The 16,118-nt window shown below is 36.3% G+C and overlaps 1 protein-coding gene across 1 annotated transcript in view; it reads right to left on the bottom strand.

Annotated features, from left to right (window-relative positions):
• The window catches only part of OXCT1 (3-oxoacid CoA-transferase 1), an 82,732-nt gene that overhangs the window by 37,716 nt on the left and 28,898 nt on the right, over positions 1–16,118 (bottom strand). The window contains exons 7-8 of the mRNA XM_083883994.1: positions 16,032–16,092; positions 897–1,004 (exon numbers count right to left, since the gene is read on the bottom strand). Of these exons, the coding sequence (XP_083740120.1) occupies positions 897–1,004; positions 16,032–16,092 (169 nt within the window). The remainder of the gene's footprint in view (positions 1–896; positions 1,005–16,031; positions 16,093–16,118) is intronic.

Genomic DNA, 16,118 nt, shown 5'->3' with positions numbered 1-16,118 from the left:
CTAGGACTTAGTGACTTGATTTTAATAACACAAGTTTAATTATTACAATTCCTTTCTGCACTTTTTTCTCACATATTTTTTTCCTTCTGTCATATATCTTCCCTTCTACCAGCTTTTCTGATGACATTTTGAACAATTCCCACCTCCAGAGTATGGAGACACAGAAGAAATACAGAATTTTCAACTTCCCTTCAAAAGCATTGTCACATCACCAAAATGAATATAGGGATGTAGTTGGAGTGTGGCAAAGCCACAGAAACAACAAAGAGCAATTACATAATCATAATTTTCTTGCGTGTTTTACATGGTAGAATATTATTGCAGCAATTTTTATAGCTATTGACATTTATTCAGACCAGAAAGGCCACCAGTCAAAAAAGTTCCTGATAAAAGAAAAGGGAACAAAGGTCTCCAGGACCTTTGCAATATAACATAATTCAATACACAGCACAAAAGGGACTGAGGCTGGCCCTATGTGCCCACATTGAAAGCTGTCCAGTGGAGAAGAAAGTTTCTACTTATTGAGATCAGATCCTCGTCTATGTGTTCCCCTTGTTGCATCTACAGCAGATGAACTGAGAGAGAGAAGGAAAATTTAGTAGCATTTTCCACTAGATTTTCAACTGCAGTAAAGTCATTCAGGGCTACAAGCAGTTGCTCTGAATTGTTCAGGAACTGAACCACAGAGTCTGAGGTGTAAGAAGGAAGGCTCAATCCTCAGGCCCCCATCTAACTACCTAAGTACCTACCTAAGCTCCAGTTCTTAGCAAAACTGAATGGGTCTTTCTCACACTATTTTTTCAGTGCTAAGATTTGGTGGCTAGACTAAAAACCATGCAAATTTTAAATACACCCCAAGCTGAAATATGTTGTGACTCAGAAGTTCAGCAACTTACTTCAATTCTCTTCTCAAACTTCTCTCCTTGTAACAGACGATCAACATAGATTTTGGGAACATGAATGTCTTCTGGGGCAAATGCTCCTATATCAACAATTTCTTCTACCTAGACAGTGAAAAGGAAAAGAGAAAATATTTAGAAAAAAATTATTTAATGAGAGGTTTTAACACCAATGAAGTTTTGAAATGAAACATTAAATATACAGCTCAAGAATCATGTCAAGAAAACTTCTGAATTGTAATAATGGATTGCAAGAAAGAAGATAGAAGAGGAAGATCTAGAAGTCTTTACAGTTAGCGAAACAGAGATGTTTCTCAGGCCAAAACGACACTCATCTAAATATAGTAGATTTGAAATGTCATCTCTCAGGAGCACCACAAACAATAGGGGTTTCCTTCCTTCTAGGCCTGAGTTGGGGGTGATCTAGTTAGAAACCTTGCTACAGACAGATACCTGTCCCACAGACCCTCAGCCATGGCTGGTGCTTTCCCAGCACGTCTGAGGTACACAGAGCACATCTCACACTGCCACAAAACAGTTACTAATGTTAGTGTTGTTTGCAGTTGCATCCAATCACACGGAAAACATATAATGCTAGAGCAACAGTTAAAGATAACATACAACAATCTACTACACGGGACATAACAATGTACTCAGAGATTAAAAGACGATTTCCAAACTGCTTTATCACCAGGGATTCAATAAACTCTTAGGAATGTCCAAAGCCTAATAATCTCAAAAAAAGACCAAGGTACGGTAGGGGTAAATCTCTTAACAGCTGCCACCAGTGAAGCAACATTAAAGAGTTTAAAACTCAATTTGACATCCTACTGGACAATATGATCAATACTAAAATCTATAGTACATGTGATAGACAATTACTTTCATACTGTGCCTTGAAATGTGACAACAAACAAAGAAACCAACCAATCCACCCTAAAAGCAGGAGAGGGAGAAGAAGAATAAAAGAAACCCCTAAAGATCACCCTAAGGATCATAGGTTCAGATAATCCCTAAAAAAGTCCTAGGTTAAACAGAAGAAAGGATGTGAAATCTGCAAGGCAAACATCCTAAACAAAAGGCAGTAACAGCTACAGCAACACCAGGCTCAGTGCTTGTGGAGAGCAGAGCCCCACATCCAGAAAGCCCTTATCCACAAAATAAGGAGAGACAATTAATTCAGTATCTTGAAAATTCCGATTTGGATATTCATGAAAACATGCTACAGTTTCATCCATCTCACTTGAAGTTTCTAATTTTATACACTCATTTTAAGATTAATATGGAGACCAAGTCAAACACAGGGTAAAATTCAAAAATCCTGAAGCACACAGCTGAAGCACACTGCACTTTTTGTGTGGTGACTACTGTCAGAACATCCTCAAAAGGGAGGAGAAGCACAAGACAAGACTTTCCAATGAAGCAATAGGCAAGCAGATGATCTGCTTTCTACCAGTAGAATTCCCAAATTCACCCTTGCTAATTAAATTTGTCTTCACTTATCAGATGAAAAACTAGGCCTGGGGAATACTAATTGCTCCTGATTTGAACTTTCTCACAGATAACTACATTTATTTGCTGCAGCAGCTGAGATTATAAAACCAAAATCTTGGCACAATTCAACAAACTTGAACAGAATTATGCTGTCAGAAAACTCTGACACACTGAGCCTCTCCCCCCATGGAATACACAGAATAAATTATTCATCCAACAATAAATTGTTGGATTTTGTTATCAGTCATGCCATTCTGCTAATTGGTTTGTATTTTGCCTCTTGGGACACAGCAGTCAGCCTGATAGCTTTTCCTCTATTATTTCCAAACACCATCCTAAATGAACATAAGACTGCAAACTGTATTTTGTCCTAGGGATTTCAGATAAGCCTAAGGATCCCTGACAACTGGAATACCTTTCCATGTTCTACCATTATATGGAATAAGCATCAAATGTAACTAAAATTAAATATGTTCAAATATCTCTACAGCAGTAAAGAGGAATTTTTAAAAGGGATTAAGAATTTGCATGTGATGTATGAAAAACTAACTGTCTTCCAGTTCAGCAAGCAAAAGAATCAGCACGTTTACAAGGAGAAGGGAGAATTCACGCAGGGGAAGTACAAACACCGTCTGAGTGCTCCAGCCCTCTCTCCCAGGGAACTGGATGATGAGGCACCACACATGGGCTGCCTGCCATCAGCACTGCCAGAGACGAAGTTGTGTCAGCTGAAGTGACACCAGGAAATCTGGCAGCTACAGGAATCAGCACCTTGGTGCCTGTGGCCACCACAAGGCATTGTCTGAGTGTCTTCCTAGACAAGAACGATACTGCAGATTTAATAGTCCCATCACTGAGTGTATACACTTCCCTTTCAGGTTTCATATTTCTTTATGAGTCAGCTCTGTAACACCTCTGTAGACGAAGCCTCAAGGAGAAAGGCAGGAGTGCATCCATATTAATAATTTAAAGGAGATGTGTGAGTTTTTCTCCTGCTCTGTTCTCATTTTACCTATGCTTCTGTTCTTTCATTTCTGTACTCACCCTGCCTCAGGCTTTATTTTGTAACATACAGAAGAATCTTTGTAAACATCAAAAATCATTATGTGTCATCTCACCCAAGAGACACCAAGTCTGGCAAAGCATACAGAGGGAACTAATCAGGGCAGACTACCTCCTGTACTCTTTGTAATAAGAAAGTCAAAATCCTCTGGTACCTTTTACATTGCCTTGATCATATGCATTCATCTTAAATCTTCATTTCATCAACGTGCAAAAAGACAGAAAATATTTACATCTTTGTTAAAAGTAGCTACGGGAGACCATGACTTCCCTCTTCTGGGAAGGCTCTGATGACTGACTCAAAAATCCTTTCATTGTTTCAAGAGTTTCACAGTACTGGAGGTTTCTTTCTGGGGATAGTGTTCTTGCAAATCTTCCCTGATTGCTGACAATGGAAAGAGGCTGAATGAATTCAGTCCTTTCTGAACACTGGTTTATCTGTAAGTACACCCAGAACATAAAAGCTGTTCTCCACTGTGATTCACAAGAGCCTTCTGCCATTCCTTTTGGTATCAGCACTCACAGAGGCAGTGGTCATTTGCTTCACAATATCACTTCCTTCTGTAATTACTTTACATTTACTTTTCCTTCATAAAGCAATTTGAATTCCTTTTCCTTACAGAAATTCAGCTATTCTTCTGGTTTTATTTCAGAATTTCTGAAGGCTTACAGAGAGAAAAAGAGAACCTTGATAGTTATGGACTTCTAGTGAGAAAAATGAAAAACTATGGTTCCTTACCAAAAATTGGTAAGGAAATAACAACGACAAACTATTTATGTGAAAACACTCAAAAATAAAAAGGTCTTTGATTCAAATATGTTTCTTTTATGTATTTCTGCAGCCTAATTATGTACTTTATGATATGTTAAATGTTTTCAGCTGGCTTAGTTTTAAATCTCAGTTTTCATAAAACTAAGCTATAACCAGAAATTACAATTTATTCCTTATAACAGAAAAAAAATCAAAAAAGTCCATATGAAAGAAGAAACAGATGGGGGGCGGGGGGGAAGAATCAGAGCGTAACAAACCTATATACTTTTAAGTAGCTTATTTTTACACTAAATTTATTAAATCCATCACTATCTTAATTATTTTAGTTCACTTCAGTTCTTCAAACTGAAATAATGATCACTACTAGTAGAATGCTAGTAAAATAAAACATTACAATTGGTTAAATGTCCAAAACAACAAGAGGAATGAAATAAAATTCAGCTACTTAGATGCTCAAGAAAAACTCATCAGTACATATCTTCAGTTCACTATTGGAAAAGTCAGGGTATCACATTCATTATAACATTTTTTAAAGTCTTAAAATTAAAAAAACCTTAAAATACGTAAGGGCTATAAGAATAAATTTTATGTGTCTGTATTCAAGATCACAGAAACTGTGATCAACCATTCATGGTGGTTAATTGCAAACAAGAGGGGGAAAAACGTTAATACTAATTGTTTAGACTGAATTTCACAAAAAGCTTTGATATTTTAAAACTATGAAATACACTCTGAAAACAGTTCTCTAGAAATTAAGAACACACTATAAAAACTTTCTTAATTACAGAAAAACGCAAAGCAGGTTACTGAATTCTGCAAGCAGGGAGATAAAACAGAGGATCTTCTGAGTTCAAGTCTTTCCTTTTGTAAGATCAAACAAACCATGAAATTTCTACTCCTGTCAAAATCTGACAGTAATGGAATGACAGCCAGTCAATATCCATCCTGAAAAAGAGACTTTTATAACTTTAAAATCAAGCAACTACCAAATAGCTTTATAAAGGCACATCTTGGTCAACAATTATCACATTATGGTCACATACGACTTCAAATAAATGTTTTCATAAGCATATTGTGGGGCAGGGAACAGTAAAAACCTGTAAAGTTCGTATTTGTTTAAGAGAACCTTTCACAAAATGAGCATGGTCTGGGTCACACTGAAGGTCCACTTAACCAAACAGCCCTTCTTCTTAGCAACAGGATCTTAAAAGGCAGTGTGATACTTCTGGTTGTAGTCTCTCAGCTGCTAGCACGTGTCAGTTGCAGGATGTCCTCAGTCAGAGGCTGGACATACATCACTTTCTTCATAGCTTCTGATAAGCCAGGAACTAATTGTTTGAACCCAAGAGACTCTATTGATGCATTTCTTAAATTTAACTATTATGAAAAACACTTCTTAATACCTCTTATAATTTCACTGTGTGCTCCCTTCTCTGTGCCATACAGGAACAGCACACAGCAGCTCTTTATTTGTCTGGTTCATGCTGTTGAAGATCTTATGTACCTTTATGTGTTTTTCTTCTTTCCAGTGGATTGTTATCCTCTGTCATCACCACAGAGAAAAACAATGAGATCTGTTGCCAGTAGGTTGTATCTGATGATTAGGAAAGCAAAACTGACATAAATCTCCTACATTTGTCTCCAGGTTTTTCGTCATGTGGCTACAGATCCTCCTAAATCAGGAGCCCCTGCTAGAATGTACTCAATTCACTTTTGTTTTCTCTGTTCTAAATCTCCCCAATTACCACCTCCACTTGTAGTTGCCTCAGGCTTAATCTCCTTTCACACTTCTCCGCACCTGCTGCCTGTTTCCTCCAACGGCCCCTTTCCATTCCATGCATTTGACATCTTCCTCCATGCTGACAGCAGAGGAGAAAACAGACAGCAGTAAATTACCTGCTCTGGGTGCTCACACACAACAGCTCCAGGATAAATACCACAAAGAAAAGAGGAAGCATACTTGATTTTCTGCAAAGGTTATGTATATGTAAAGATATGTGCACGCATGGAAGAATATGAAAAATTTAACCACCAGTCTCTGAAGAGATATTGCCATACACATAGAACTACACTTCAGAAATTTTTAAGCTAGTCACATATTAGCACAGAGAGGATACACAGTGGTCTTAAGTTTCAAGAACATGTTCAAAGTCTGAGGATACCAACATTTCTCAAAGAAGTTCCTCCATTAATTTGATGGGCTTGCTTAATTCATGACTTGCACTAGCACGTCTATATAATTCTGTATCCATTAAAAAGTGAAAGTGAAGATAGCTGTCTTTATATCTCTTTGAATTCATTCCTTTGGATTTTACTCTATTATTTTATGGTAAAATTACCCGAATTTAAAGCATGAGAGATTACTTTAAGATCCAGCAGTCCAGCAGCCCCAGCATTACCAATCAAACCAGGCTCCTCCAGCAGGCACACCTAGGGAGTGATTCCTTCCGAAACCCTGTGGCTGCTCTGATATAAGTCATCAGTGAACTCCTGCTGGCTGTGATCACATTTTGTGACTTCTGCTTTCTTGATGAAATGAGGTGATAAAGCACCCAATTCGTATTCAATACCTAGGTTCTTAACACAAAATAAAACATAACCATCTATGTGGGATTTATACAAAATCACCGTCTCACATCTGGAGAAGGAAATTTTGAAAAACAGTTTTTTAGATTACATGACGGAATTATTTTTAATCATAGAATTAAATAATGGGAGAAGAGCCAGAAGACAACGAACAAAACTCCCATAATCAGTGAATATAGTCTTCATTTGCTAAGGACCAGTTAATAGCAGAAAAACCTGTTTAATCCATACTCTGTTGAATAAGGGGACTGATCACATCCCCAAATACTTCCACTCCAGAACAGAATAGCTGCTAACAATATTATCTCCATTGGCATATAATTTAACATTTTTGCAAATAAAACATACCTTACTTTAAATAAATTAATGCTGTATTTTGTTACTTATTTTCAAATTGCTTTAGATTGAAAGCCTTTGAACTTATTAGAGGGTAAAAATAAATAACTGACTTTTTAAATTAAAATTATTCATATTTTACCAGCAAAATTGAGCCCCCAGAAAAACCCAACCATAATCACAACCACAGATTTTATTTTCTTACTCACATCAGAGAAATGACAAATGAAAAGAGACTAGAAGAGTTGTCATATCCTACACATTCCAAGAAATGTAACTTAAAGGTCAGGAGATAAATTTAAACTTTACTTTCAAAAATGAACTAAGTGGAATTTAAATACTGAAGTGAAAAATAGAATAGTAAAATGAAAATTTAAAAAAAAATCAGAGATTTAATAGCACTATGCAAGAGGTGGTTTTTGTACTTTACAGTCTATTTAACAACAAACCCTCCCTCAGATTCGGGGAATCTCTCTAACTAAGGATCAGACCAGAGCATGCTCAGCAGAAGATATATAGCAAGGTAATGCCAGTAAAACCATGTATTAGCAGCTGGTGTGTAGCTAATTAGGTTGCTGGTTCTCTCTGGTAAGAAAAGAAACCCTGCAGGTATTTCAATAAAGGTAACTAAAAGGTAATTTCATCCCAAACGACATGTTCTATACATACATCTGTTAGTTCTCCTTATTTCAGATGTTCATTAGAGACAGTGGTAATTTACAGAGTTCTGAAAAATACTTGACATGCCAGCATTTTGTTTCTCAACAAGGAATTACTATGGTCCATTTCACCTTCAGAATCGTAGCAGATATCCAACTCCCCCAAAATATTCAAGATAAATAAACCTCTCCACAGTTTTGAGGAATAAGGTAGTCAAAGTACCTTTCAAAGAAAAGTTTGAAAGAAAGAAAACAATTGATGTGGTTTAAACACTTTCAACAGACTACAGAACTGTGGGTATAAAGAGATTGTCAGTAACAATTTTTAAGAAGAATTAAGTTTTCTTACACTTAATCATTATCCTTTCTAAAATCTGCCTGGAAAAGAGAGCAATAGACATATATGGAAATTAAACCCAATTCTAAAAAAAAAAAAAAAAAAAAAAAGGAAAAAAAAGTGCTTAATGAAAGCACTTTATTATTATTTGAATATGGTAGAAACTTTTAAATCAGTCTTTCAAACTATAAAACTGGAATTTTTGGCTTATCATAGCCTAACAAGAAAATTCTGATTTCACTAGAAATGCTGAAACATTGTCTTGAGCACAAGTGTCCCTCATCCCATTGCTTACACAGCCACTTGGCTACATATCTCCCCCATTCTAATTAGGATTATTTCACAGAATCATCTGAGTCAGAAGGGACCCATAAGAATCATGGAATGAAACTCTCAAGTGAATGACCCGTATGGGGATCAAATCCACAACCCTGGCATTACCAGCACCATGCTCTGACCAACTGAGGAAATATGCTCATGTCTTTGCCTTTCTCCACTTCTTTCAACAAGAAGAAAACTGAAAAAAATACATTTGACTTATTCCAAAAGTCAACAGAAAGGAAGACTGTGCTTGCTTCTCTACTAAAATCCCAGGAACACCTCTTCAAACATGAAGCTGCTTTGAGATTTGTTTAGTTACTGCTTTCTCCAGATGAATCAGAGGTGGCAAACTAAGGATCTTAGTATCTAATTCATGGGAATATAAACGGGAGTGCATTTCTACACACTGGACACCCTGAGTTCAAGTTCTTTGTAACAGAATTTAATAAAGTTTTGGGAACAAAACACAAAAACAAACAAACAAAAAGGAAGACTAGGAAACTGTTTGGGACATGGAAAATTACTCTGTTGTCCTTGTTCCTTCTTTCACCATTGTCTTCAGCCTGAAATATCAGCATGATTTAAGTCAAGTCAGTCTTGGTATCTCAAAACCCATTACTTCTCTTTAAATACTCACTTTTTTTACTGAGTAATTCAATCGCATTTGCAGGGGAAGGATGCTAAAAGGATGCTGCTAAAATCTGAGCTACTGATTCAATTACTAAAAAAATTTTATTCCAGCAACAATTATAAGGCTGCAGCTTTTCAAATCTCGTATATTGATCACCTGAAAAGATACATTTGCTTCATGTCAGAAGGCAATTTTTTTGAAGATTATCAGTTTGGATGCTAAATCTTTCTCATTCTACACTAGAAATCTTCATCAGAGATATTAATAGCACGGAAAACAAATTAATGCTTTAAGATACCAGGATATATGCTTGTAAATTTTTTGAATCATGCCTAAAACTCTCCCATATTTTCAATGCTATAATAATGTACGATTTCAAATGCAATTTCAGGTAAGTCATTGATTGATTTACACATTTTGTACATAAACCAGAGCTGAAAAGTTAGAGTACTGTAAATTTAATTTTCAAGTTCTCATGACAGAAGACATGAGTACTATTAGTGAAATATACTTCAAATGTACAATCTATGAGATTTTCTAAAAAATGTTATGAAAACCCCTCCAATTTCAGCTTTAGAAGCAAACAGAGGCTTTCCATCAGTTTCTCCAGCACACTGACTTCCTGGCAATCTGCAGTATCTACTGATCAACCATGAGCTTGCTTTTTTTTGTTCTTTGTGAATGTCATATTTGTTTTTAACATATGTGACAAGGATAAAAGGAATTTTTTTTCACTGAAGAATATATTCACATCTGCAATGAACTTAGGAAGCTGAATGCTGAGAAAATATGCATTCAAGAAAGTATAATTTAGAAAGTAATAAAATAAAAGAGACAGTTAAAAGAAAAACAAATTCAAATCTTCCAGCAGTATATTATGAGTAGGTAAAACTACCTGAACAGCAGTCAGCAACAATTTGATCTGCCATGAATTTTAACTACTTAATATTCACTACTTGAGGAATAAAGTGCCACATATGAAGCAGTTTAATTAGATGTTATATATAAAAGAAAAACAACTGTAGGGAAAAAAAACAAAACAAACCAACAACCAGGAAATAAAAGAACAGTAAAAAAACCAACAAAAAATCCCATCCGAACAAAAAACATCAACGAACTTCATATAGCAAAATTAACTATTAAAGAAGTTTAATCTCCTGAAAATTACAGAATAGAAAAGAGTCACAGAATAGAACACGCTGTGTTGGAAAGGACCCATTGGGATCATCAAGTTCAACTCCTGGCCTGGCAGAGGATGCCCCAATAATCATACCATGGATCAGAAGCATGTTAACTAAATATGACAAGAGCTACCATATAAACTCCCTTCTAGCCCAAAACTACTTATATTCCAGTACTTTTCTAATAATTTTAAGATGGTCTGCATCACAGCCATAGAAATACTTTGTTTTTCGATTCTGTTTTTAATAAACACATGCACACACAGAAGCAAGTAATCAAATACAATGAAGGGATATAAAACCAGAAAAAGTGTATTCAAGTCTGGGGGTGGCATTCTTTTCGGCAAACTAAAATTGTTGTGGAAATGGTGTGCAAATGCTTCTAGGAGCTACTTTTCAAAACAATACTAGTAGTCCCTGAATTTCAACTCTAATCCTTCTCTGATGTGCTCTTTAATTTTCTATGACTGGCATCATTATAGTCACCAAACTGGTTGGTAACTTTGCTCAATACTGTAGGAGAAAAGGCATTGAACACTTCAGTCTTCGTTGCAATCTGCACTAATAATTTTAGTCCATTCATTGAGCAGTGAAATATTCTTGGTCTCCCAGTCCACTATGTATGTATTCTTAAAAAGATTTCCTGACACTTTCAAGTATTCCTTATTTTGTACTGGGCTGGATCTTTCTTAGAAGGTTAAGCTTTTTGGTTTGCTTTGGCTTTGTAATGCTTAGATTCAGACATTTGACCTTGGTTCTCACTTTCCATCATGTTTCTTTTCTGTGTTTGAGATTACAATGATTGTGATCAAGGTCAAACTCCTACTGCTCTTCCAATACTTCCTCCAATTTTATCCTCAAGCCCATTAACACAGTCTTTCTATAACTTAATTTCTTCTTTCCCTTCAAAATTTTCTAAGAATCATTGGCCTGTATTTCAAATTTGCTCTCCCACAAGTGTTCACTCAAATCTTTCAACTAAGATCCCTCCGAAAAAGGCTATTTTAATGTCTATACATTATATTTGGGTTATCTAAATTCAGATCCACAGGCATTTCTACTCAGGATTTAGCCAATTCTACTATCATTTGTGCCAAAAGCAGCTGTAATGTGGCAGGACTAAGAAGTTCAGTGTCCATCCTGTTACAAACGGAATTCTCAAAAAAAAAGCCTTTCCTCTACCGCAGATACATGAAACACTCCCTTACAACCATTGCCTAAGCACACACAGACTCATCATTGATCAATTAAATAATACAAACAAAAGATATAGCAAACACAAAAGCTCAGTGGTTACAGCATTTGCACAGAAGGACTTCAATTCTATGTCCTTCATCCTGCTCTGTGGTTTCAGAAACACACACTAATGTAAAGTCTGTGCCCATTCCAAAGCCATCCTCTGCCAGCGTTCACTTCGGAGTTCCATGGCTGGAGCATCCAGGTGACAAAAAGATTCTATTAGATGATTGTTTTATTTTAAAGTGGTACTTACAGGCTTTTTATAATAAACTGTCACTATGCAAAAATCTTGAAGAATTCCTCAGAACAGAGCTGTGCACATGAGGAAAGTTTTGCCATTGTTAAAGCATTTGGAAGAATAGACATACACACACAAAAATGGTTCGTTTACAGTTTCCTCAATAAAACCAAATGTCATGATTTAGCACAGATAACAGGATACAAATAGCTTATTTCAGTCTGATTCTGTCCCTTAGTGCCACACAGTTCATTGTACCTGAGAAAATGGTGTTCACTGATGTGGCTGTGTTGTTACTAGGCAACCAGAGATAAAATGCGGGGCTTAATGATTTTTATTTAATGCATTTTTATGAGAAAGTACACTCTTTTTTTTCCCCTCTCTGATATTATTTGAGGTGTAAATGCTATTTATCCAAGGAGATATATTTAGCCATCCTCCGTGATCTGAACAAGAAAATTATTCAAACTGGATATTCAAACAGCCAGTCAATAAATATTTCTAAACATATTGACCATTACCACTACCAAACACTTTCACAGTGGTAGTGGTTGAGCTCTCAAACCACTTCACCAGGGAAAAATACTCAGTAGGTCTCACAGCAGAGAATAACAAGAAAACAGGTAAGAACTCAGGGTCATTTGGGACATGTTACAGACATTTATGTACTCTTCTGTGGCAGAAAGCAAGAGCCCAAGCCTATATCACCTTTTCCCATGCTGTCATGACACCATATCTGGCAAGGTCACACCACATTTTCTCCCGTGGCTTTGGGTAGCCCCAAATCCCTACAAAAAAGAGGTGTCATGACCAAAAACCCCAGTGGGGCTCTGCTCAGAGGTGTCTCTACACGGAGATGCACATACTAAGAAGCACCCTGTTGTCACAGCCCTTGCTCTAGGAGTCTAGGCACATACCCAAGAGGCCCCACTGCAACTCCAAGCTGCCTCGCAGTTCATTTCCTAACACAAAATTCAACAACTCTATTGAGGGTGAAAGCAGTGACACTTCCTCAATTCAACTTGACCTTCATTCAACAGTGTTGGAAGTTACAACATCTGTAACACCACACAACCTCTCAAGTTTCTTCACATGCTGTACTCTTTCTTTCAACCTTTACCAGGGCTGGTGGCTTCTATGTAAATTCTGACCATTGAGTTTGTTTTGTATCAGCCAATTTCCCAACTCTCCCATCTTTGCTACCGGAGCAGGAAATTGTTAATAGATCTGGAAAAACCTGAAAGCCTCAGGCTGAGTGTGTGCTTGAGAGCTCAGGTTCAAACAAAGTTACAAGTCTGACTACATGCTTAACTTCTGCAAGTTCTGCAAGCTGAAGTGAGAAGCAGATGAACTCCCTGCATCATTTTACTTTTATGTACAGCACCAAAATAACATTATTTAGCATTTGTCTCTGTAAAGGTTAACTTCCAAATAACAGGAATCATGCAATTCAGCTGAAAATTCGATTTTGACCTTTAATAATGGGTCACCTTCAAATTAAAGTAGAAATTCCTTTGGACTTGGCACAGTTAGATTTCCCCAGACAGTTATCTGTCCCTCAGATAACCCATCCTTATAATCTTGATAACAGGTTCTACTCCCTCTCACATAGATAAACAAAAGAAATTCATGCAACAGTTAAAAAAAATTGTGCAGATCAGTAAGCACTTGTTGCATTTTATTATAAGCTTACAATCGATGTATTTTTGATCCCAAAATGCATACTGAATGGCTACTTTGATCATTTCCCTATTCAAAATAAACAAGGCTGAAAATTTAATCTGACATTTATAAATCATTAATTCTTCACTGTGTATCCCAAACATAAAAGGTAATACAGCCTGACTTCCTCCTTCTTCAGATGCCGCTATGCACAGCCAATCTTGCTTCTCACAATACAGGAGAATTTTTAAGCAAAGAATAGCTATCAGTCTGTGAGTTTGGGAAGTGGGGTCTTTTAATCTTTTATCCTTTTTTTTTCTTTGCCTCTGAATTGTTACAATTATTAAGTGTCTGTCTGTACTTCAGATAAGAGCATGTAAAACACCACACAGACTAAAATTAGAGAGCAGCAGCATTAAGTAAAGAAAAAAAAGTCTTCCACTGTGTATGCATGTCAGATTTCACAGCTCCTCAGTTTAATTTAGCAGGACATGTTAACAAATGTAATTAATCTCCAGTTAACTTCCTATTTTCCACAATTTCACAGATACACTGAGATTGGATTTCCAGTAGTTTTTATTAGTATCTTACTATTCCAAATGCCATTCCATATTTGTATCAATGATGAGAAACTAAAGTAAATCTCAGGAAAGTGGGAAACAATCCTGAAAAGCCCAATTAATCACTTTATCTTTGAAGACTAGCTTGACTCACAGCTATTTTGATGAAAAGGAGCAGGTTGGCTTCAAGTCTCTACTCCTAGAGACTAGAACTGTCTGCTTAAATTCAGTTAAATGTTTAGTCAGTGAAAAACAGAAATAGAGCTGGGAACAAACACCAGAATTCAGAAATTAATGCTGCCAAGACAGTATCTGAATTACTACCCTAAACAAACTTATTTCTTCTCCTTGTAACTGGGATTGAGAATTTCAATGTTCAGCCTTGACCAACATTAACTAAGGAGTCAGGCAAAACTCAAATTTTTAGTTGCCTCAGTTCCCTATTGATAAGCTAAGACAGCTTATAGTGCTCAGTACTAAGGATGTACTAGACACCACATAGAGATACCTCCCTTCTGATTCCCTGTGTTTTAACTCTTAAACCCAAACACAACATTCTGAATTCCACTTCGAAAGAATGACATTTAGATGTTAAGTCAAGAATGGTTCAAAATATTTGTCCTAAATCTGCAAGTTTGCATCTTCATCTAATTTGTCCATAAAAAAAGAGAATTGTGAAGTAATAATAATAATGCATGTTGCAAAAGATTGACAGTTCTATAAGTGGTATTGAAAATGCAACAAGACTCAAAGTGGACACAGTGCACAGCTGATCTACTAAAAACTGGTAAATGGAATTACAGCAAGAACAATGTCGCATCAGTTGCTCACTGACAAGAAAATTCTACCCTATCATATGCAGATAGAAGAGCAGAAAGAGAGAATGAGATGGAATGTAGGTGGAAGGCTTTGATCTACGTAAATTCTTTAAATGCCAGACTGAACAAGGTGTGAAGGACAAGTGTCTAGAAGAAAAAATACTTTATTTAATTTTTAAAGAGAAAAATACTTGAAACCTTTCTTAAAAACAAAACATGAAAATGTTTTGCTGCATTGTTGCTGTAAGTCATGTGGCAAATATCATGGTATTTTTGTGATAGTTCTGTAAGGCACAAAGAAATAACTGAAGTTCCCAAATGTATTATCCAGAGATGCTTATATAACAAATATATTTTCCAGATAGCATCTTACAAACAAACAAACAAACAAATAAAACCCCAAGCCAATCCCCAAACAAAACAAACAAGAAACGCTGAAGAAATAAAAGCCTTTTCTATAAACCATTTACTAGAAATAGTCTAGAAGAGTTTGTCTTGATCTTACTGCCAAACTGTATTTAGCTTTTATTAGGCATATAAAAAAACTTACCAGAGAGTGAAGAAAGACCTAATAGAGCAGCCTATCTTTTACATATTGCTATGCTTTAGTAACTCTCCAGGCACCAATATTTTTCCAGTGTAGGCTGCTTCATGTTTTTAAATATTATCATTTCAGACAAAGAAAAAGGGCAAAAAGATTGGAAGAAAATTCTAGATCAGCTGGCCCATCCTCTTTCTCGAGACACAGAAAAATATCTGTATCTTATTATGGACTGATATTTATGTAATTTATTAAATTTTAGAGACCACAACTGTGGTAGCTCTATAGTTTCCCTAATCTATGTTGGTACACACTTGATTTTATTTTCAAGAAGTTTTGCAAAAAGTCTTATGTGAATCTTCTCAAGCACAGTCTAAGCCTCTTTTTCTCTTTCATCCACACATTACCTTATTTAACAATTCTGAAGGCTCTTTCTTTCTTTCCCTTTCAAAGGCTGATCACAGTGAACATGAAGTCCTGGTCAGCATCACATGTACAGCAACAAAGGAATTAATCACTAAAGCAGAGCACAGTGCCAGGATAAGGCAATCCAAGGAGAGAAGTTAGACCACTGTCCCTGATTTGAAATCCTGCAATGATCTAAAATCCCCCCAGCCTGTCTCCAGAATATCATGTAAGATAAAGGGGTGTGTTGACTATACCGGTATAGGGCTTAATATGTTTCAATTCCCTACCTCTACTACAGTTGTTTTTGCAGCTTTGCACATCGGTTGGTTGAAGTTTCTTGCAGTTTTCCTGGGGAAAAAAAATAAATTAAAGGC

This window comes from Zosterops lateralis (genome assembly GCF_965231275.1).
Source record: "Zosterops lateralis genome assembly, chromosome: Z".
NCBI classification, from domain to species: domain Eukaryota; kingdom Metazoa; phylum Chordata; class Aves; order Passeriformes; family Zosteropidae; genus Zosterops; species Zosterops lateralis.
The sequence above is the reverse complement of the archived record's forward strand: the minus strand, read 5'-3'. Positions and strand labels throughout refer to the sequence as shown.